The 24,054-nt window shown below is 42.6% G+C and overlaps 1 protein-coding gene across 2 annotated transcripts in view; it reads left to right on the top strand.

The window, feature by feature from the left end:
* TTI1 (TELO2 interacting protein 1) overlaps positions 1-24,054 on the top strand; it is a 47,668-nt gene that overhangs the window by 12,472 nt on the left and 11,142 nt on the right. For both annotated transcript variants that reach the window (XM_043989817.1, XM_043989818.1), the window contains exons 2-7: positions 3,373-5,707; positions 9,316-9,522; positions 11,412-11,560; positions 12,460-12,600; positions 15,527-15,731; positions 16,039-16,126. In XM_043989817.1, the coding sequence (XP_043845752.1) occupies positions 3,403-5,707; positions 9,316-9,522; positions 11,412-11,560; positions 12,460-12,600; positions 15,527-15,731; positions 16,039-16,126 (3,095 nt within the window). In that variant the 5' untranslated portion in view covers positions 3,373-3,402. The remainder of the gene's footprint in view (positions 1-3,372; positions 5,708-9,315; positions 9,523-11,411; positions 11,561-12,459; positions 12,601-15,526; positions 15,732-16,038; positions 16,127-24,054) is intronic.

Genomic DNA, 24,054 nt, shown 5'->3' with positions numbered 1-24,054 from the left:
ATCTTTATTTTGTTAAATGGTTCGCAATTACATTTTTTTTTTTAATTTTTTGTGGGGCAATGAGGGTTAAGTGACTTGCCCAAGGTCACACAGCTAGTAAGTGACAAGTATCTGAGGCTGGATTTGAACTCGGGTCCTCCTGAATCCAAGGCCAGTGCTTTATCCACTGCACCACCTAGCTGCCCCTCCCAATTACATTTTAATCTAGTTCAGCCTCACTGGGTGTTTTGCAGGCCCATGCAGTCCTTTGGGCCACAAGTTTGACCCCTCTGGTTTAGAGTACTATTCCAGTATACCTGAAGTGTCTTCCCTGCCCTGCCCTGCCCTGCTTCACCTCCTCTGCTGAAATCTTATCTGTCCTTTAAACTCCAGAAAGCTTTCCACGATCTGCCTGGTAACCTTCCTCCTTGAACCTCACATAACATCCCATGGTTTTATAACTCTGATGTACTTGCCATGTGATGTTGTGCATTATTATATCTGTGGTGTTATCTTACTTGACAGTATATTCCCTGCCTCTCACACAGTGCTCTACCCACAGTAGTCACTTAACAAATGTTTGTGTATCACTTTTTGATCCATTGAATTCCATTTGTGGTCAAATGAAAGTTATGATTCTAGTCACTATAAAAACTGCTTTTCTTCTGTTTCTGAAAGGCACTTCCAGAAAAGGAGGCCCAGAAATGTTTTGAGCAATGGCAACAACATTGGAATATGTGTATATCCTCCCTAAGTTGAATGCTTTGGAGACAACAGCTCTAGCATCCATCTCCTCCTTTCTACCTATACCGACACCCTTGACCACTCCTCTCTTCCTGAATTCCTCCTTGAATTTTCTTGACACAGCTCTCTGCTGATCCTCCTCTTACCTGTCTGACCATTCCTTTTCAGTCTCCTTAATCATTCTTTTTTTTTTTTTAGTGAGGCAATTGGGGTTAAGTGACTTGCCCAGGGTCACACAGCTAGTAAGTGTCAAGTGTCTGAGGCCAGATTTGACCTCAGGTATCCACTGCGCCAACTAGCTGCCCCCTCCTTAATCATTCTTAATATCCTACCAAGGCTATATATCCCAGAGCTCTGTTCTTTGCCCCCTTCTCTACAATCTCTCAGTGATCTCATAAGTTCCCATTAGTTCATCTCTTTACAGATGTTTCCCAGATCTATCTATCCTCACCGTTCCTCAGAACCAGTCCCACATTGCCAGCTGCCTGCTAGATAACACCATATGGATATTCGGAATATGAAACTCATCATGTCCAAAATCCATCTTTCTTTCTAATTTCCCTATTTCTGTACCACCATCCCAGTCACCCAAGTTCAGAACCCTGAAGTCATCCTCAAAGGTCAGATTTGTGTATAAGATGGATTGGAGTGGGGTGGGAGTGGGGTGGGGATTGAAGGAAAGCCTCTGAGGAAGAGGCTATAGACATAGTATAGGTGAGAGGTGCTAAGAGCCTGAACTGGGTGGTGCCTACATGAGTGAAGAAATTGATGAAAGAAAGGTGAAGGCAAAAATAAAATAGCAACTGCATGAATACAAGGAATGGAAGGGAGAGGGAAGAGTCCCTCATGCCTGGAATGCACTACTTCTTCTCTGATACCTCTCCAAATTCCTGGCTCCCTTCAAGGCCCAACTCAAGGGTCGCACCAGGCCCACTTTTACTGATTTCCCCCTAGTGCTTAGAGCTCCCCCTCAAAAATTACTTTGAAGTTAACTTACATATGTTTTCTATTGAGTTCTCTGTGTATATTTGTTTCCCTCTGATATAAAGCTCCTTGAGGTCAGGAAGTATTTTTGTCTTTGCAACTCTAGTGCCCAGCACTGGGTCAAACACAAAGAAGATGCTTAATCAGTGCTTGTTGAATTGAATTGAAGTTGGTTCTAATTACACCTTATCTCCAATACCATAACAACCTCTAACTGCTCTCCCTGCTTTTAACCTTTCCTCTCTAATTCATCCCTCCCAATACCAACAGGTAGTTTCTTGTATTTGCTTTGTATATTTGTTGTATTTATACTACTTCTAGAACACCTTTCTTTGGTTTTTGTCTTTGTATTGTCAATGTCTAGCACATATGAGATTGTTGATTGATAGATTGATGCTGTAGGGAATAAGAAGCCATAGAAACTTTTTGAGTAGGAGATTGATGTGAACATATGTGTATCTTAGAAAGATTATATTGGATAGAAAAGCAGGAGGATATCTCACAGAGGTAGAGCTTCCCTTAACTTAGCATTTAGGGTCCTTCATAGTCTGGTTCCATCCTGCCTTTCTGTCCTAATTTCATACTACTCCCCTTCATGCATTCTATATTCCCATCCAGCTGGACTACTAATTTTTCCCTGACCCAATCCTACTCTCTCCCAACTCTGTCCATTTGCACAGGCATGCCTGTGTATGTCACTCTGTGCTTGAAATTTTCCATTTCTCCATCAGTTGAAATTCTTCTCTTTCTTGAAGACGTCTCCCCCTTCTTTTCCCATTTCTTCCATCTAAAAGTGATCTCAAATTCCTCGTGTTTCTCAAAGCACTTTGTATTGGTCTCTTCTTTGTACTTTTTAAAACCTTATGTAGAGGGGCAGCTAGGTGGCACAGTGGATAGAGCACCGGCCCTGGATTCAGGAGGACCTGAGTTCAAATCCGGCCTCAGACACTTAACACTTACTAGCTGTGTGACCCTGGGCAAGTCACTTAACCCCAATTGCCTAACCAAAAAAGAAAAAAAGAAAAAAAAAACCTTATGTAGAACTTATTTGTGTTTTACTCCCCCTTCTGGGACCCCTACATTGGATCCTAAGCTTCTTGAAACCAAGGATTATGTTGTCTCTTATCTTTATGTTTCCAGTGTGGCTTACATAGGTACTTAGCTCTTGCTTGTTAAGTTCAAACGGACCCTTATATGAATCTAGGGAATGTTGAGGGTGGGGGTTGGCATTGGGGTGATGTGATGACTCTCTTCAAGTATCAAAAGGGCTGTCATATGGAAGACACATTAGGCTTGTTCTGCTTGAGCACAGGAAGACATAAGAAGTTACAGGGAAACAGCTTTCAGTTCAATATAGGGAACAACTTCTTCACAGCAAGACTTGTCCATAAATGGCTCAGGAGATAAGGTGTTTCTTATCATTGGAGGTCTTCAGTGAAAGCTGGATTCCTTGTCAGGAATATTGTAGACATATTCATGCTTTGCATTTGGGGTTGAACTAGATGACTCCTGAGGAGATACCTTCCAACACTGTAATTCTTTAAGTTCTAGCGTATTTCCATTTAAAAAACAGTTTCATCACTTCATAGCCACACCTCCTTTATCCATAGACAAGGTAATTTGGGTTTGTTTCACTGAGAAGAGTTTCCTTGTTTTGGACTACAGGAAGCTTTCCCAAGAAGAGGACTTCTGAACATGGCGGTTTTTGACTCTCCCCAGGAAGCATTTGGCATTTTACGCCCAGTTTGCGTTCAGCTCACAAAGACACAGACAGCAGAAAATGTGGAACACCTTCAGTCAAAACTGCACGTTGTAAGTGATTCTGCTCTTCAAGACCTTCAAGAATACGTCCTCTTTCCCTTGAGGTTCACCCTTAAGACTCCAGGTACTAAAAAAGAGAGCCTAGTTCAGCGTGTGGTAGAATGCATCACATTTGTCCTTTCTACAACATGTATAAAGAAACAGGACCTCCTTCAAGAACTTTTTTCAGAGCTCTGCCTTTGCCTGTCTTCTCCCAATTCCCAGCAACCAGCACCTGTTTCAGAAGAATTAAAATTGGCTGTGGTCCAAGGACTCCATACATTAATGCATTCAGCATATGGGGACATAATCCTCAGCTTGTATCAACCTTGCACTCTTCCCCACTTAGGATTTGCTATATCTTTATTGTTAACTCTAGTGGAACAGGAGAAATCAAAGCAAATTAAAGCTTCTGCCTTAAAGTGTTTACAAGTTCTTCTCCTACAGTGTGACTGCCCAGACCATCCCAAGTTAGATGACATTGAGACAAAACAACTTGGGGATTTGTTTGCTTCTTTTTTACCTGGGATCTCAACCACGTTGACAAGGATTATCACTGGAGACTTTAAACAAGGTCACATGATCATCATATCTGCCTTAAGGGTCTTTTACAAGACAGTTAGCTTCATTATGGCTGATGAACAGTTAGCAAGAATTCCAAAAGACAAAGAGAAGCCTTCCATTGAACCCAGGGTAGCAGAACTTATAGTCCATAGAGATGCAAATTGGATTAAAAATACTGGAGACAAGTTGACTGCCCTTATTGAAAAAATAGTTGAATTTGTTTCAGTTCACCCACACTGGAAGACAAGGATAGAACTGGTAGAACTTGTCCAGGATCTTCTTTTGAATTGTAAACAGTCCTTGTTGAAATCTGTCAGCCACCTTTTGAAGGTTTTGGTGGGTTTGGTAAATGATGAGAATCCTGATGTCCAAAGCAAATGCAATCACGTTCTGAAGAGTTTTGCAGATCAAAGGATAGTTGTTGAGAACAGGGCACTTACTGATATACTGTCAGAAAATCTGCACTCTCTTGCTACGGCCCTTCCCCGCCTGATGAGCTCACAGGACGATCAGGGCAAATATTCTACTCTCATCTTGTTACTTGGTTACCTGAAACTCTTAGGCCCCAAAATTAACTTTGTTCTCCACTCTGTGGCCCACCTTCATCGCCTGACCAAAGCACTCATACAAGTTCTAGAACTAGATGTGGCCGATGTGAAAATTGTGGAAGAGAGACGCTGGGGCCCCGATGGATTGGCTGAATCCTCAAGTTCATTGTCAGAACCACCCTTATACAATAGCAAAAGCCAGAGAAGATACTTTAGGTTCTTCACAGATGAGCGTATTTTCCTGTTATTGAGGCAGATATGTCGGATGCTTGGCTATTATGGGGATCTCTATCTCCTTGTGGATCACTTCACAGAGCTGTACAATGAGTCTGTCATGTACAGAAAGCAAGCTGCCATGATCCTTAATGAGCTCATTGCAGGGGCTGCTGGGATAGACGTGGAGGCTCTTCATGAAACTAAAAGCAGAGCAAGCCCAGAAGAACTGAAGGAGATCATAATGTCCATCCTTGAGGAATACACAAGCCAGAAAAACTGGTATTTGGTCACCTCCAATGAAGCTGAGGGAAACAGAGAGGATTTAACTATGAAGCATTCAGACCTCCAGGCCATCACATCTGGTGTTCACACCTGCCATCTCACACCACTTCCATCATCTTCAGAGCTTAGTCCCACTGTCTGTTCTATGAATAGCAACATCTGGCAAATATGCATCCAGTTAGAAGGGATTGGCTGCTTTGCACATGCACTAGGAATAGAATTCCGCTTGCTTTTAATGTCAGCTCTCTACCCAGTGCTAGAAAAAGCTGGAGACAAAACTCTACTTATTAGTCAGGTGGCTACTGGCACCATGATTGACATTTGTCAAGCCTGTGCCTATGACTCTCCCCGGGACCTGATCAATCATAATGCTGACTATTTAGTGAATGAAATTTCCTTAAATCTGCATCAGATGGCATTGTGCCCTCATACCCCAGTGGTCTTGGAAAGTATGTTCCAGAACTCAGATGCTAGCTTGCTTCCTTTGGTGGAAGACGTGATTCAAGATGTACTGTTCAGCCTAGACCAGCTTCATGATGAGAGAGCTGCTTCATTCCTCAGTGTTCTACACACAGTGTTGGCAGCCTTAGGTAGAGTGGAAACCTTTTCTGGAACATAATTTGGGAAACTAATCCTATATCTCTATGGTAGCCTAACTACATTTTATCAGGCTTTTACTGTTTGTAGTTATGATTTAAGGGACATCATTTGGATAGAAATATATCAAACTTTATAAAATAATAGAGGGCATTAACTCATATTTATGTTGTGTTATTTTGAATTTCTAATGATCAAATCCATTAACATGTGTAAAATGTGCTTTGCAAACCTTAAAAGTGCTATGTAAACACTAGCTGTTTTATTTAATGGTAATGGAGAATTGACTATGTCAGTGCTAATGGTGTAATAGGAATAGCATGATAATTGAATGCCGTATCATGGATAATTCAGAAATCTCATTTTAACCATTAGAAACAAAGACCGGAAGGGGCAGCTAGGTGGCACGATGGATAGAGCACCAGCCCTGGATTCAGGAGGACCTGAGTTCAAATCCGGCCTCAGACCCTTAACACTTACTAGCTGTGTGACCCTGGGCAAGTCACTTAACCCCAATTGCCTCACCTCACCTCCTCCCCTTCCCCCCCAAAAAAGAAACAAAGACCTGAGAATGTGAGAACCAGAAGGGACCTGTGAGGCCTATTCCTGGGAATAGGTATTTTGGGCATTGGTGACAAGGCAAGTTTCATCACAGGTCCTAGATTTGGAGTTGAAAGAAATTTTAGGGATCATCCATTTTACAGATAAACTGAGGCCCAGAGAAATTCAGTAATTTGACAAAAGACCTGCAGTTTATTTGGCAGGAGAGCTAAGGTTTGAAGCAAAGTCCTGACTCAGTGCAGTGCTAGTTCCCTGTACACCATCCCAGAGAGGTACGTCAGATATAAGCTTAAAGAGCATCATCTGGGACCATTGTTCATCAGCTCCTTGAGCAGTATGAACGACTCATTCCATATCCTTTGTTTCTTCTCACTTCCAGTAGACAAGTAAGATCTGTAAAGAATCTGATCTCATACACACTCACATGGAACTTTGATGAGACCAAACTGGCAGGCAGGGAAGACTCAGTCTCTCACCTGAAGTAATAAGAAATGATGTCTCCAGGGGACTGCAAGTTCATGTGCTCTTAGAGATAAAAAGGACCCTAGAGGTTCTGTAGTCCAACCCTCTCATTTTGCAAAGAAGGAAACCAAGCCCACAGTGAGGAAGTGTTGTTGTTGTGTCACGTCCAACTCTTTAGGACTCCACTTGGGTATTTCTTGGCAATGATACTGGAGTAATTTGCCATTTTCTTCTCCAGCTCATTTTACAGGAAAGGAAACTGAGGCAAACAGGGGTAAGTGACTTGCCCAGGGTCACACAGCTAATAAGTGTCAGAGGCCAGATTTGAACTCAGGAAGATGTCTTCCTGACTCCAGGCCCAGCGCTCTGGACACTAAGGCACTGCCTAGCTGCCCTGAAGTAACTTGGCCACAGTTAAATAACTGGCTAGTATGCCAGTATGCAAGCCCTGGTCTCCAAAGTACTTTCTGCTGTCCCCACCATTCCTCCCTGAGACCTAACCCTTGCATGAGATTCCACCAACAAAAGATCTTCCCTCAATAACACTAAGGTCAGAAGCCAGACCCAAATCAGATTTCCAGCCCTATGTTGTTGGTTCAGTCTCAGTGTCTGTTGCCATGGTGTCTATTCCAGTCGTGTGTCTCTGACACAACCTTAGAGCTAATATATTCCAACCCTCTCATTTTGCTGAGGCTCATTGATGGTTAAGTGACTTTTTCCAAATCTGAGTTTGTTGATGGCAGAACTGGAATTAGACCTCTGGTTTTAAACTGAATCTTTGGTTGTGCTTCTGAAATAGGAAGACTAATTTGGGTTTTTTTTTCCTTTCTCCTAGTAAAAATAAAAGCCCTGAGGTTTTCTAACAAAGTAAGAAATATGATGCTGAAACAACCTCAAAAAAGCAAATATGTTGGGGTAGGGAGAGGGAGCAGCAAGATCCCAAGTTAAAGTTCTTAAGCTGCTCAGACCACAACTGATTTGAATAAGAAGTATAATGAGGTGCTGCTGATAAAGTCTGTCAAGATCAGTCAGTCAGCAGAATGGATGTAACATGTTTTATGATTGTTTTGACTTCAACAGAAATGTATTAAAGATCATTAATATTAACTATTAATAATAATGCAGACCACTGTGCACAGGGGTGCCCTGCTGTAGTGGAAACAGCAGTATGTGGAATCAAAGGACCCACGTTGGAAGCCCAGGGATGCCAGTTGGTAGCTGGGTGACTCTGGGAAAGTCATTTAACATTTCTGGGCTTCATTTTCATCAGCTGGGCATAATAATACACTCTCCCAGAGCTGTTGTGAGGATCAAATGAGATCATGTGCAAAGGAGGCACTTTGTAAAACCTTGAAGTGCTATATGATGTCATCCATCTTTACAGAGACTAAATGCAATACAATCCCAGCCTCCGTAGAGCTCCCAGTCTGCTAGGTAGAGGGTGCATGTGCATAAATACAAAGAGGAAATAGCAGTTGTGTTCATAGGGTAACAGAAAGGACCTCTTAAAATATCAACAGTGTTGGGGCAGCTAGGTGGCGCAGTAGATAGAGCACTGTCCCTGGAGTCAAGAGTACCTGAGTTCAAATCCAACCTCGGGTACTTGACACTTTCTAGTTGTATGACCCTGGGCAAGTCACTTAACCCCAATTGCCTCACTTTAAAAAAAAAAAAGAGAGAGAGAGAGAGACTATGCAGCTCCCTGTGTTCACCAAGAAGCTTTTTGGTTATTGAATAAGTTCTTTTCCTGAATGCATTTAGCAACTAGAAGGGAATGCCCCATACAGATGACCAATTCTCTTGCCAGATAGACCTACCAGTGTAAACAAACAAAGGATATTCTCATTCAGAAGTCAGTCTCTTGTGAGTTTGGTTAGAGTGAACTAATTCTTCATTGTCTGTCTGACCTCTGTAGACACGTGTGCATTTAGGGACAGATTGGAATTATTATTGTGCCTGATCTGACTCGGTCCCAGTGTATGCTCCCTCCCTCCTTATTAAAAAGGAAGATACATAGTCCTTAAAAGAGAGAGAAAGGGGGGCAGCTAGGTAGCGCAGTGGATAGAGCACTGGCCCCGGATTCAGGAGGACCTGAGTTCAAATCTGGCCTCAGACACAACACTTACTAGCTGTGTGACCCTGGGCAGGTCACTTAACCCTCATTGCCCTGCAAAAAAAAAAAAAAAATGGAAAAAGAGAGAGAAAGTATTAAAAAGGGGGAGAATCTCAGAAAAGTATAGCACAATTCAATTCAAGCATTTATTAAGCACTTGCTATGTCCAGGCAATGTGCTAGTCCCTGGAAATAGAAAGACAAAAACAAAATAGCCTCTTCCCTTAAGAAACTTATATTCTATTGAAATGTAAGCTGTCTGAAAGGGGGGGGGGGGCGAAGCATTTGATCAAAATAAATCCTTGAGTATTTGGTTATTCCTGGGGATCTCTAGAACTCTATCCTTCCCACTACCTCTTCAGTAATGAATCAGGTGTACTGTGTTGAGGGCCTGGGTATGTCTCTTATGTAGCACTCTTTTTGGTAGATGTTGCTGCTAAATATCACAATGATACTTTCTCTCTAGCTCGGTGGTTCCCAGAGGCCAAGGATGACAAACAGCTCCAGAAGCAGAATTTCAGGAAAGAGAAATATGATTTACACCAAGGCTCAGCAACTCATGGGAAAGGATTTGCATTTACCACCCCTGCTGAAGAAATAGAACGATTTTTGTTGGATTACCTCAGAAATAAGGATGTTGCAGATGGAAATGTCTCTGATTCTGATAATGAAGGTAATTATTAAAAAAGAGATCTTCCAAAACAAAAAGGGAAAGGGAATTCAGGGTGGCTTGACGCTGACTTTTTTTTTTTACTGTTATCACTGATCTCCCTTCCCCATGACCTCAGTCCATATCTTCAGACACTAAAGGGTTAATAAATTAGAAGAACTTCTTCAAGTTTAAAATGCCATGATGATGATGGGCGTGATGGTCTCAGCATCATTTAAAGTGAAACTGAGTCTCAGATTAGTTTGTTCTGTGGGAACTGGGCAAAATACATTCTGGCAGTCTCTATACTGGAACTCTGGGTGAATCAAATCCTGTAATTCAGGGATAACAGGAAATAGTAGCTCATTAAAGCTAACTACATTTTTTTTTTCCTGAATAGCAGGAAAGCATTGCAAATAGTATTAGGGACCCAAAGAGTGATTTATTCAGAGTTCAGTTGTGGTTTCCTCCAAAGGCAAAGCTTCCTTATTGGAAATCTATTGGGTTGTTTCTTCTCAGATTTGTTACTTGGCCTAGCCTCCATCCTCCTTGTCCTTTTCCTGAATACCTCCCACCCCCACTGGCAACATTTTCAATGAGAAAGATGGCTTGATATCTCATAGTCATGATTTGCCCAACCTTGCTGAAATAGCTACCTTTTTAGGCAATCCATTGTTATGAATCAATTGATGTAGATCAATTGAAATGAAAAGATGTGGGATAGGAACAGGCCATATAAATAAAGCCTTCCAGGAAGAAAAACCAAGAGCCCTCCATCAAACTGTTTTGATAGGTGAATTTAAACAGCAAATCCTTCTTGGAAAAAGCTTGCCTTCCTCCCAGTTCTCATTCATCACACACATTGGCATTCATTGTACAAAATGTTGATTATGTGTATCCAACCAGAGGTGGGGTTTTGTTCATACCACATTCCTATGTAGTATTTAAAGTATCTTTCTGTGAGAAATCTAAATTGTATATAGACGCATTTGCCATCTCTGGTATAATTGGCAGAGCACCAGATTAAGAGTCAGACCCAGCTTATTGTGTGGGTTCTGCTTCTCACTAGCTATGGGATTCTGGGCAAGTCACCTAAATTCTCTGGGGCTCCATTTTCTCATTTGTCAGATAGAAATGATTTCTATACTACTTGCCTCACACTGCTGTTTTGAAGCTGATTTGGAAGTCAGAGGACCTGGATTCAAATCCTAGCTCTGCCTCAGACTACTTAGGTTACCTTGAGCAATTGTTGAACCTCTCAGGAAACCTTCAGTTAACTGATCTGTAAAATAAGAGGTTTAGACTAGATATTTTCTAATGTTTCTTCTTCTCGACATCTTAAATCCTACAAGATCAAATAAAACCATATATGCAGAACACTACCATTTGAAAGGGTTTGATGGAATATAAACTATGCAGCTATAGGGTGCTAAACTTGGAGTCAGAAAAACTTCAGTTCAAATCCTGTCTCTGACATTTATTCCATGTGCTTCTATGGAAAAATCACTTAATCTCTCAAAATTTCAATTTCTTCATCTATAAAATAGAATACAAAGTTTTCCTGAGCCTCAACTGAAATAATGTATATAAAGCACTTTGCACATTTTAAAGTATTATATAAATGTCAGATATCATCGTCATCATTCGGTTTCTAGTCTCCAGTTTGTCATAGCCATCACAAGGGACATGTCTAGGCTCACTCATTTTAACAGAGGAAACGTACAGAAATGTTGAAGAGATAGTTTGATCAGTTTTGAACTTCACCATTTAAATAATGGTCATTTGGGGGCTGGCAGTAGGGAAAAGACCACTCACTACCTTGAGAAGTGGTCTTGAATTTGGTTTCTGAGAGCTCCTCCCCTGCCTGGTCATACAAGTCTTTCCACAGCTGCCAATTGTGCCCTCTTTTCCAGAGGAGCAGCCACTGCCTCTGGAGGCAGAGAGGAATGATGTCTGTCCAGATGTGGAAGCTTCCCTGCCAGTGCAGACCCAGATAGCCAAGGATGTGATGGAGAGATGCATTCACTTGCTGTCTGATAAGGATCTGAAGACACGCCTGAAGGTCAGTGTGCCTTGTCTGCTCTGTATCTACAGGCGGCAAGATGTTAAGAGGGTTGGCCTTGTTGGGAAGGACTGTGCTGATGAGAGAGCAGCCTCCCCTTATCTTCGGCTCCAGGTGTGGTGGCCAAAAGAAGGCCCTAGAGGAATTTATCTGTGAGCTGATGGTCTGTTCATGCCAGCTTCATTATCAGAAGAGAACGGATCCCCTCTGAATCAAGAAGCAACCAAGTTGCATGGAGTTCAAAGAATCCATAGGAGAAAGTAATAGACTTCAAAAAACATTTATTTTTCTGAATGCCTTTTAGTGCAAGATGCGAGCTTTGGTTCTGCTTGTATTCTCAAGTTTTTAAAAGTGGGCTTCTTTCATGTCTGCCAACAGTGCCTACTTAATCTCTCTTTTCCTTTTCCTTCCTTTGAGAGATTCCAAAAGTTACTGTGCTCTTTCTCCACCCCCCGCACACTCAACAGCCTCCATAGCGAAGGCTTAAGATGAGCATACTTACAATAGCTGCACCTTCCCCCCCACACACACACACACCCTCTGCCATTGTACCCATTATTCTGGCATGTCTCTCAGTTTCCTTTTGCCAGTGCACAGCAACTCCCTATGCAGCAGATACTGTGACAGAACTGACTAGATATGAGTGAAAATGTCTTTGGTGGCCATTGGCCACAACACTAAATTTATCTTAAATCTGGACTTGGGCTGAAAAGTAGTACAATGTGCTTTCTCATGCACTGAAAAAAGAGAAGAATCCTAGGTCCAACTGCCACAATGACCACCTTCTGAGACCTCTACCTTCCCCTCCCCCAAGCCCTTTCAACATCAAGATCAAATTTTGTTGTCCTTCAGTTTCCATCTTTAGAGTTCATTAATTCATTCTCCTCTTGTTTACTCAGGTTCTGGATGTGTTGGAACTGTGTGTGACTGTTCTTCAGTCCTGTGAGAACCAGCTACTTCCCATGGTACACAGGGCCTGGCTGCCACTTGTGCACCGACTTACTAATGATGACCCACTGGCTGTTCTCAGAGCCTTTAAGGTATGGCATTGACCTCCTTCCCAACACTAGCTTTGAAGTATTACTTGAGTGATAGAGAGTTAATTAAGCCTTTGGTATCTAGAGCAGCATGGTCTCCTGCACTGTTGTCAACCTCAGATGGAAACAGGGGCCACCAAGCCATACAAGGGGATTCCTAACAGCTTCAAGTTGACTTAGAAAACTACAGGTTGACATTGTCTATGTTCTGTTGTATTTTTTTATTTTGTTGACTCTTTCCCAATTACATTTCATCTGGTTCGGACCACCCCGGGGAATGTTGTGTGCCACGTGCAGTCAGAGGTCCTCCCTCCTATTTGACACTTCTGGTCCAGTGGAAAGAGCATCAGCCTGGAAAGGAAAAGGCCTTCTCTGCCATTCGCTCACCACGGGAACTGTAGCAAGTCACTTGCCCTGCCTAGGTTTCTGTTTCCTCAGTTGTCAAGTGAGGATAATACTTCCTGATGTCACTGTCTCACAGAGTGATTATTGGAACAAATGAGTTAACAAGTAAACAAATGGTGTGAAAGCACCTTCAGAAGTTAACTATATAGGGAAGTATAACGTGGCATTATTATTATTTCTTTGGGGGAACTTCCTGGATTTCTTTGCTCTTTGTTGAAACAAAAGGAAGGAAAGCAACAAGCATATATTAGGTGCCTGCTATGTGCCAGGCACTGTACTAAGCAATTTACAATTATACTGTTATTATCTTTGTTTTGTAGTTGGGAAAACTGAGGCAGACAGCTGTTAAATAACTTGCCCAGGGTCACACAGCAGTAAGTGTCTTAGGTCATATTTGAACTCCCAGTCTCCTGACTCCAGGCCCAACGCTCTACCCACCAGCTAGCAGCTGCCTAGCAGAAGCATTTTAACAGTGTTTTTATGGGTCTGCAGTATCTAAGCCAAAATACAAATGTGATTCTTTTTTTTAATTACTATTATTCTAAACGCCAGAACTTCAGAATGAAATATATGCAGTATTGCTGAGTGGTGGTTGTTCACAGATGATTTTTCCTTTATGAAAAGTATCCATATTTTCAAGAGTAATCATGGAGGACAGGATAGAAAAAGGGGATAAGATAGGCAGTAGAGGTCTGGATCTATGATTTCACTGGTTTAGGGAACTCCTGGAGGAGAAAACTCCATCCTCAGAGCAAGTTGGCACCTTCTCTTCAATAGTGTTAGAGAGCTGCCCAGAACACGGTGAGATTAAGTGACTTACTCAAGGTCTTAGAGCCAGTGTGCATCCATCCGTGTGACTCTAAGACCAGTGCTCTAACCACTACTCAGCACTGCCTCTCAGGAAAACAGAGGAACATGGGAGTTTGTGTTCCGTATCTGATACTGCTTCATCTTCCTTCCCCCAAATATGTGAATGACACTACTAGACCTGAGACATTTCGTGCTTCCCTGTTGAGGTACCTCATGTATATGCCTAGATCTGTCCCAAGTTGCCATCCTATGTGCTCGTTATTAATCAGGAGAACTAAAAGGAAGTTTATAATTTCATTTGTATTTAACCCTTTACTAGAGCACTGCACACACTCACGTCTATATGTCTGTGTCTGTGTGTTTTGCTAAAGAGGTTAAAAGGCGACATGCAAAGAAACTGCATGTTATGAAGGGGAGAGTAATACTAATGATTAAACCTCACATTGGTGCATCATGCTGGGCTCAAACCCAAGCATTCTGACTCCCAGTCCGTCCCTCTCTTCTCTGTCTCTCTGCCTCTTCTTTTCTCCCCACCCCCGGAGTTCCTTTGTCAAGGTATTTGAAGAGAATAAACAGTGAATTGAGCATTAGAAAAGTGGATTGTGACCAGCTTTTGCTCTGTCCTTGATGTAGCTAATTAATTTTGGGCAAATGACCCACCTCACTACACCTCAGTGTTTTAATCCTTATTTCTAGAAATAGAGAAAAGGCTGTCTCATCCCCCATCCTCCCCAAGGAATCATGGAGAACCAATACATTTAAATTGCCTCAAGGTTTCTTTCTTTTTTCTTTTGTTTTCTTTTGTTTTTTCAGGGCAATGAGGGTTAAAGGACTTGCCCAGGGTCACACAGCTAGTAAGTGTCGAGTGTCTGAGGCCAGATTGGAACCCAGGGCCGGTGCTCTATCCACTGTGCCACCTAGCTGCCCTGGTTTCTTTCATTCTTAATGGGGGCAGTGTGTGGTATGTTGAAAAGAACTATGGACATGATGACAGAGGAATCTGGGTTCAAGTCCCAACTTTTGTAATTACTACCCATGTGACTCGACAAGTAATTTAAGCTCTCTGACCTTTTGTTTCCTCCTCTGTACAGTTGAGTTGTTGATGTCATCAACATCATCATTATATCTGAGAGGCAGTGTGGCGTGGTGGATAAAGAGCTGGCTTCAGAGTCAGCAGATCTGGCTTCAAAACTCACCTCTGACACTTGCTGGCAGTACAAGTTTTTTAACTCTCAGTGAGTAACCCAAGCGGTTCTCTCAGAATGTGATTTGAAGAACAGTTTCTAATCTATGCTGCTAGAAGGATTTTCCATACTGGAAGTTCCCTTCATCAATGGAATCACAAATCCAGACCCAAATTATTAGACAAAAGTAGTAAGTTGTACGCAAAGCAAGGGATTAATCAACTGGTTCTTTGAATCATTATCCATGTAATGTATATTTACAGATATAAACAGCCATACCCTGGGAGCAGAGCCCTCTAGATTCATAGCCTTTAGAAGTACAGAACATGGGCCGGGAATGAAGAGTAGTTCTATTTCATGAGGCAAAGAGATAGATCAAAGTGAATGACTAAGTACCCTTTGGTTATCTTCTTAGGAAACATTTCTGAACACAATATTGAACATATACTTCAGTAAACACTAGAGTTTGGACAGGACTTGGGGAGGGGGTCTTTTTTTTTTTTTTAAGTGAAGGAGGTCTTTTTTTACAGCTGTTATGCACCTTGGGAAACAAATGTGGTGATTTCCTTCGGAACCGGTTTTCCAAAGACATCTTGCCGAAGCTGGCTGGCTCCTTGGTCACCCAGGCTCCTGTCAGTGCCAGAGCTGGACCTGTCTACTCCCATACCCTTGCCTTCAAATTGCAGTTGGCTGTGTTGCAGGGTCTGGGTTCACTTTGCCACGAGCTGGACCTGGGTATGTACCCACCCAATTAACTAGTCCACTCATAAAAAAAAAAAATTGACACCACCTCAACCCATCCCAGCGCTCTCACTTAGATCCTGCCCTGCTCCGTGTAGCTCATCTCATCTCTTTACCATCTCCCTTCATTTGACTAACCTTCAATTGCTTGCTTTGGCCTCATTTTTCAATTACTCTGGGGAAAGAGGAAGGAATAGAGGGCATCTTTTCTCACTGTTCCTATTGCATCAGACAGCACTTGGTTACTACTTGTCCCGAATGAATCCTGAAGGCCAATGCCTGCTTTGTTTTCTCTCGGCAGGTGGGGGTGACCTGAATAAAGTGGCAGATGCCTGCTTGATTTACCTGAGTGCTAAACAGCCCATGAAATTACAAGAGGCTGCCAGGAGGTAACACCGCTCCAACATATGCCTACACATACATATCTTTCTATTTGTGCTAAATAATTGATGTCTCAGTAATGACAAGCAGGGTTAAAATAATTTCTCCCTTCTTTCCCTTCTTGCCAAGTTAAGGCATATTTGTTTAACTGCCATTTGTAGGGTTGAGGTTTTTTTCCTAGTGATATTTCTCTCTGTGGGTAACCTTTTCAAAGGAGTCAAGAGATTTTAGAGCTGTAAGGGGCATTATAAGCCATCCAGCCCAGCCTCTCCATTTTATAGCTGAGGAAACTTAGGTAGGAGGCTTACCCAAAGCACCACAGTTGGGGAATGGGGAAGTCAGGGTTCAAACTCCCATTTTCTGAGTCCAAGTCCGACACTAAGCTATCCTGCCTACTCATTCCAATAACTGACAATTCTGAGAAACCAGCTAAAAGCAAGGCAAAGAAAGAGCACTGCATTTAAAAGTTGAAAGACCAGGGCTTTGCTGTCTTTGCCAATAACTAGATGTGGCCTAGACGAGTCACTCCTGGACTTCATTGGCCTTCTCTATAAAAGAAATTTCTAGGTGCATTTGTTAAGCACCTACTATGTGTCAGGCACCACACTAAGTGCTAGGGATACAAATACAAAGAAACAATCCCAGCTATCTGAGAGCTCACATTCTACCCAAAGTGTTGAGGTTTATCAGTTCTCAGGTCATTTCCAGTGTTTCCATTCATCGAACCAGAGACTCTCAGAATTGGCAGGGAGAGGCTTGGCTTTGCAGATTATCTGGTTCAGATGCCACCTATATCAGAAATTCATCTGTGGTTCCAATTTCCACGAATTTGAGTCATGCTCATCGGATGTATTTTTTCCATCCTGACTGGGCTTAGGATGAAGAAATGTCTTGTTACTCCAGTCTTCAGGTTTTTTTCATGAGGTAAAATTATGGTCAGAGCAATTATCTGGACTCACAGCCTACCTGAAATGCACTTGGGTCCCCCTTTTACAGGTTTATTTTGTTTGTTTTGTTTTGTTTTCAAAGCCAGTGGTAGCCTTTGCCCCAGAACTGCCTTCACTTGGCAGGCTACTAGGGCCTTGGGAAATCCAGGTCTGCCTGGTCTCTGCCTCTGTGGGGCATATCTGACCCTGCATTTCAGCTCCAGCCTGACAGGGCAAGAACACAGTGCGAAGGGCAGTGAAAAGCAGCGAGAAAAGCTCCTGATTGCTGCTTCTTGGGCAACATACATCCTAGCAAAGGCAAGAGCCAGCCAGGTACCCAGAGGAACCAGGAGCTAGGTTCCGATTGGGGGTGATCAGGTACCAGCTGGAAGAAGTATCTTTTTTAATTTGTTTATTCCACTTGGTGATTTTTCTCTTGTATTCCCAGATTTTTTTTTCCCCGGTCCCTTTTCCTGTCACATCCCCTAGGCCTAGAATCAATCTTGGCTTCTCAAGAATGAGAACTCTCTAGAAAACTCAATTCTCTTCAGACATCCTCATTTGGTAGGAATTTCCCTAGGAATGAAAGAAAACCTCCCATAGAAAGAGACCCTAAAGCCTATTGTGCTTTAATTAGAAGCACAAGTTAAGATCTTAATAAATTACTCTGGTATGTTATTTTGCCTACTTTTTACATGAAAGAGTTATAGCCCATACATATGCTCCCCAGCATGCGTAGACACATTCTCCTTCCCCTTCACCCCCCAAAACACACATTTAGACCCATCAGAGAAGTTGATTTTTACATTTTGTTATTTCATTTCCAATTTCCTTTTTTGACACTGAAAAGCAATTAAACTCTGACTTTAGTTTCCTACATTCATGAGTTAGTATTCAAGGCATGTTGAAAACAAGAATGAAACAAGTATAAAAATGTATTCCAACCACTTGGCTTTGGGCTGGCAAGGACTGAGCAGAGCCCAGGATCTGGCCTTGGTTCTTACCACTTAGAGCTGCATGACCTTCCACAAGTGAGTGAAATTCCCTGAACTTGTTTCCTCATTTGTAAAATGGAGATCACAGTCCTGCTTTGCCTTCTCTTCTCCACCCACCCCACCCCCACCCCCAGTGCTGTAAAAAATGTCACCTGGCATTGTTATTCTGGTCCTTGTTTAATCAGCAAGGATTCCATTTAGAGTAGAGTCAGATGAACCTGCTTTTGAGGTACTAGGAAGTAGTTGGGAGCACAAGGTTGATTGCTTTTCATTCAGACTTCTGATGATGTGAACTAATTTTGAATTCAGAAAAATTGTAGTGTTGCGCTGTATCAGAAGCTGGGACCACCATGTTGATTTGGAAATTAGTGAATCACCTGAAATTGGGAAAGGGGCCTGAAACAGTCAGGAACAGCCTCTGGCAGGGTGCTTGTTACTGTCTCCACCTGTGTTGGGTTGGCAGATGAACAAAGACCAATCACTGGATATACCCTGCTGTTTGATATTGGCATGGAATGGTAAGACACAGCATTCTGGGTGCTGTGTGCTTCCTAATTCTGTCAGATTTCAACTCGGCAGACATTTAGTAAAACCTTGCACTGTGTTCAAGATACTGTTCTGGGAACTGGAGATGCCAAGATGTCACCTCTCCTGCCTTTTGTGAGCTTAGAGACTCCTGGGGGAGCAAAGGTGTAGGAGGAACAGGTACACAAGGAGAGTAGAATGTGATAGGAGCAAAGAACAGTCCATGTGAAGGCCTGTGGGTGAGGATGTCTTAGTCTGGACTGGTCAGAAGGGGTTTTGTGAAGAAAGTGACCCTTTAGCTTGGTCTTCAAAGAAGTGAAAGATGTTAACAGGCAGAACTTAGGAAGAGTGCTTTCCAGGAACAGAGGGTGTTGTTTGTGACTGCCTGGAACTGGGAGATGGAGAGATGTGAAGGAAGAAGCTAATTTCATTTGCCTGGAACACAGAGGATGTAGAGGGGAGTAATATGAAATAAGACTGTAAAAGTAGAATCAGATTGTGGATAACCTTAACTATCAAGCTTAAAAATTTCTTTTCTTTCCTCTGTGATGGGGGACTACAGCAAGGGCTAGATCTAGCCCCCAGCTGCCTATTTTTTGTAAGGCCCAGGGCCGTCAAGCTAAGAATATTTTTAAAAATTTTAAAATAACGTTCCCAGTGTGCCATAGTTTTCTGACCCCATCTCAAGGCAGTAGGGAACTGCTGAAGGTCAAGGGAAGCCTTCAAGGCCTAGGCAGCCTGCAGTTACATCCTCTGGTGTTTTTCTTTTCTAGTGTTTTGCTTTTAGAACTCTACAGAATGGCCAGGCCACTGTTTGCTTTTTTTTTTCCTTTTTTTAATTTGTTGTATTAAACACAACCTCCATGGCAATCTTTTACACCCAGCTGTAAACTCAGAAAATGGAAATTGATCAAGGCTTCGTTGATATAAGTGAAATTGTAAATGGTGAGAATGAGGCTGCCATTCCAGTTTAGTGTTTTTATCTACTGAATGTGCCAGGGAAGGATTAGATATAAATCTTGGTGCTAGGGGCTGGGAGTGGTATCCAGGAGTGGGAGAAGAATGAATTGTAATGCCTTGTTTTGCCACCAGGTGTCACTGTTAGCTGGAGAGAAAAGACAATTGAAGCTCATAAAAGTTTATCTAGCTAAATCATTTCAACTATAAGCAAATAAGAAAATGATTTGGGGGGTGGGGAGTAAGGGCTTGGCATGCTATGGGTCCATAAATAAGCTGGCATCCCCAGGGTAAGCATTAGATTGAAAATAACAGGTCATAGCATCCAAGCCCACTGCCGCAGATTATAGAGCCAAACTTATCTGATTTGAATCCCCATGCGGCTTTCCAAGCCTTTGAGACATCTCCCAGCATGCAACGTGCCTCCACAGTTCTTTGCCTTTCTGGCAGACAAGCTTTTCCTACAGGGCACATGAGAGGTAGAGGGTGAGAGGAATTGGGCAGAAAAAAAGCAAGTCCTAAATTTTCTTTTAATTCCAAACTGTACCTTTAGGCCAGTATGCAGATGAAGACAGGGAAGTGAACTGGGTTAAAATAACATTTTTTAAACTGAGCCATTAGCATGCTTTAAAACAGTAGCCCCCAACCTTTTCTCATCCTGACCATAAATTAGACACCAGTGAAGCATTCTGACCCTAAAAAGGGAAATAAAATAGGTAGCATCTGTTTGTGAACAAGAAATTCAAATGTAACAATGATTAGCACAATTCAGAAGTAGCCCTTTAACTTGTAGGACTTGAGTGCCAGGCATCCCAGCCCTTTTTTTTTTTCCCTCCTGTCCAGCAGTTCCTTGGAGAAAAGGAGGCAGAAAGCAAAGCTGATGGGAGCAACCCATTGTATGGGGCTGCTGGTGATAGACTGCTGTGTCTGAGGCTACAGTGCCACCACCACTCTTGTCAGTCTGGCTGTGACTGCAGGAAAAGCCTCTCTGATTCCTGCCCATGTTGGTCTGGGACAGTCAAGTGCAAACCTTGTCCCTTCTGTAGGCTCTTCACAACTCTGATGTGAATCACAGTTGAAGGCTGAGAACCAGTGCTTTAAAAGATATGTCTGAGGAACCCCAAGCAAGAGCTGAGAATGACTGCAGAATGTATAGATCCCAGATGAGCCCCCTCTTAGCCTCTTTTAAAAAGCCCTCTTTAACTTGTGGTCACACAGCTTAAGGATTTACTTGCTTATCTGTGATTCTTGTTGTGAGCTTCCTTCCTTCTATTGTAATCTGAACAGTAGGTTTCAGCTCCATAGTGCATCTCTGTCTCATTCATTTCTATCACTACTCTTCCTATTGTGTTGGGAGCCTAGATCTAGGTTCTGTAGTGTGCTGACTTTTCTCCCTGATCTCCTTCCTTCTAGCAGTAGGACACCAAAGTAACATCATAATCCATCAAACACCAGGCAGGTGCCTTCAAACACCTAAAGACCACACATTTAGCCCAGCTGCCTCCCTTGAAGAGTGTTCATTTTATACCTGTAGTCATAACTTTGCCCTGTTATACATACACACAGAGTTCTGTTATGTCCAAAGACAGTAGGAGTCATGGAGGGAGTTAATCATTTAATTGAGCTTGAAATTAAGCAGTTCACGCTTTCAAACTGGAAACCAGCATGACAGGGTTGGTCAGTTTTACTGTACTTGTCATTTGTACCCATTTTCTACCTGGGATTATAGCCTGCATGGAAATAAGAGCTTTCTCTCCTCTCCCCCAGTGCCCCCAACATCAGCCCCTTTGACATTTGATTAATAGTTAATAACTCCAAACCTAAAGAGTTAGCTTTCCTTTTAGCTGTCATTCAGTAGGCATTACTCTTTTGCTTTTTTTTCAAGGCCAATTGTTCTGAAAACATACTCAGATCTGAACTGTTCCCTGTGGCAAATTTGGGCATGGTCTCAATGTCAAAGATAAGAGACATCTGCTGTGCCGATAATAATAATAAAAAAAAAAGTGGGGAGCCAGGTTTAAAATCTGAAAGCAATGACTACAGGCTTCCCAAATCTGTTGCTACCAGTCCTTTCACTAGCATTCTCTGCTACATCATGTGATTGATGACCTGTCAGGATCGAATGTTTCATTAGCCAATAGAGAAGCCAAGTTGGTGTGTATTGGGGAGAGGGAGGGAGGAAGGAAGGGTGGTGGTAGAGGTGGTGGTAGATTGAGCCTAGTGGCTCTGCTGACTGCACAAAGTGAGGTTCCAGTTATCCATCAAAAGCTCTGGCATGCCACAGGGTAGCAATTTAATCACTTTTGCGGGGTCTGTGGTTTGTCTCTGTTGAAAACCTGGGAGGTTGAAATGAATTTGATGATCCCAGCTTAGTGTAGTACCCAGTATGCAATAGTGGAAGCTGTAGTCTTTGGAGCAGCAAAAGAAGGGGAAGAGATTTTTCTCATCTCATATATTTTTTAAACAAGTAAGCATAGATAGGAAAGTAATTGGTAGTATATTTGAAGGATGAATCCTTGCTTCATCTCATCATCCTCCGTTTTCAACATTTTTAGAAACCAAGAAAAAATGTCCTCATGCAGGGGAAGATAGCTCAATTGAATAGTGAGTGAGGACAGGCTTTAAATACTGGTTAACCAGTGAAGCGCAGCTCATTAAAGTAAATTACTGGGTATAGAAACTGAGTATAAGCACGCCACTGCTTGCTGCATAGGACACACTGACACTTCAAGCATCCATTTGTTTGGAAGGAAGCACATTGCCTCATTTGTACCTTCTGTGCATATAGAGAGAAAAGGAGAACAGTAAGGTGGTTCCTTTGGAGTACGAGTGACTAGGAGGCTTTAATTTCTCTGTCTAGTTTACATAAAATAAAGCACTGTAGGCAGCTCTTGGAATTGTTTGGGCTAGAGCCCTCAATCTGCTGCCACTGGGGTAAGTGAAAGTGGGCAGGTAGCTTTTGGATTTAGACCTCTAACGTCTCTAATCCAGCTCTAGAAATTCTCCCAATCGATGATATCTACTCTGTGACCTTGGACCCTTCCTCTCTCTGTAAAATGAGGGGTTTGGCCTGCAATCTTCGGACTAGGTGATCTTAAAGATCCCTTCCACCTCTCACAGTCTTATGACTCGAATACCACAGTGGCATGCATTTATCTGTTGGTGTCACCTAGACAGCTCAGAAGAGCATTTTATAATTCCAGAAAAAGATGGGGTGTGTTGATTCTCTGAAGCAAATAACTGCTATAGAGAGAGTAGCCTGTCACCCCAAAAGACTGGAAGCTGAGCGTTTCAGTTACTGTTGATTTAGCTTTGCCAAGCTACAGTTGGCTGACATTTTTCTAGAGCCCTCTTTGAGCAGATGTTGTCTAGACAGAGGACTCAAAACTCATGGGAATTTTTCTCTTACTCATTCATGAGGCAAACCCTCATTGGGTTTGCTTCACCAAGACACGAGAAGGGACCCACAGATAAAAGGAACACCCTCTCTTCCATGCAAAGAAAAACTTGTTTGTTCACTTCAAATGCACAAGAGAGACTTGGTCTTTTGGGGAGTGTCAGGCTTGATTACAAAGGAATCAGCTGCTCCAGTTGCTTTGACCATTGGAGTTTATTGGGCACTTACAGATGCCTGTCAATTGCCAGGCCGGGCTGAAGGGTGCTGAAATGGCCGCCTGCATGAAGTGAAATTCAATAAAACCACATTTTAAGTGAAAAATCAGTATAAACACCAGGATTCTTTGCCATGGAAACAGAGGTTGCTTAGAAACTGCCTAACAACGAGTTCTAAATTTTTTAAAGTCAAGTTATCATTTAAGCTACATGGCCCTACAGGTTATTGAGAGATAATCACTGGCCTCAGGACATGACGCAGCACAAGACACAGCTGAGTGCTTCCTGATACTCCAGGGACCAGATAATCTCTTGATAACTGTGCTCCCTCAAGCCACCCATTTGGGCTTGGGGGAAAGGAGAAAAAATTTTGTTTAGGAGTTAAATAGTATATATATATTTCTGAAAGTGTTTCTTTTTGTGCTGGAAAAAAGGTGGGACTGGCCATTTGGAATGTTCAACAAGCCATTTCTGCTCTGTTTCTAGAGATGTATTTGGAACATTTTCCAGGCCGTTAACCTGATTACTTCAAAGCAGGTTTTTCTTCTTTGTCTTCTGGCTTACAGTTATGTAGAATGGGCTTCTCCTCACCCAGGATATACCAACAGGCATTTGATGATGAAGCAGGCCTCAGCAGAGCATTATGGTGTCTCATTACTGGGAATCACTCTTCCTGGTTAAAGTTGGGGAGAGTGAGGAAGACCAGTAGGACTGTGAGGGAACAAACTCGGACAAAAGGGGAGCCAACTGTCCCAGCCCTGCCCCTGATCCAGCCCCACCTAGGGCTCTTCCTTCTCTTACTCTTGTACCTCCTTTATTCAGGCTTTCCTGGCCGCACCTCTGTAAGTAGCGGCTTACTGGCCCTCTCTAGCTTTCTATTGCTACCATCAGTCCACCTCCCCTTTGTGGGGACAACCCTTT

The sequence above is a fragment of the Dromiciops gliroides genome, chromosome 2 (assembly GCF_019393635.1).
Source record: "Dromiciops gliroides isolate mDroGli1 chromosome 2, mDroGli1.pri, whole genome shotgun sequence".
Lineage (NCBI taxonomy): Eukaryota > Metazoa > Chordata > Mammalia > Microbiotheria > Microbiotheriidae > Dromiciops > Dromiciops gliroides.
Note: the sequence above shows the minus strand (reverse complement) of the source record. Positions and strands in the feature narration are given on the sequence as shown.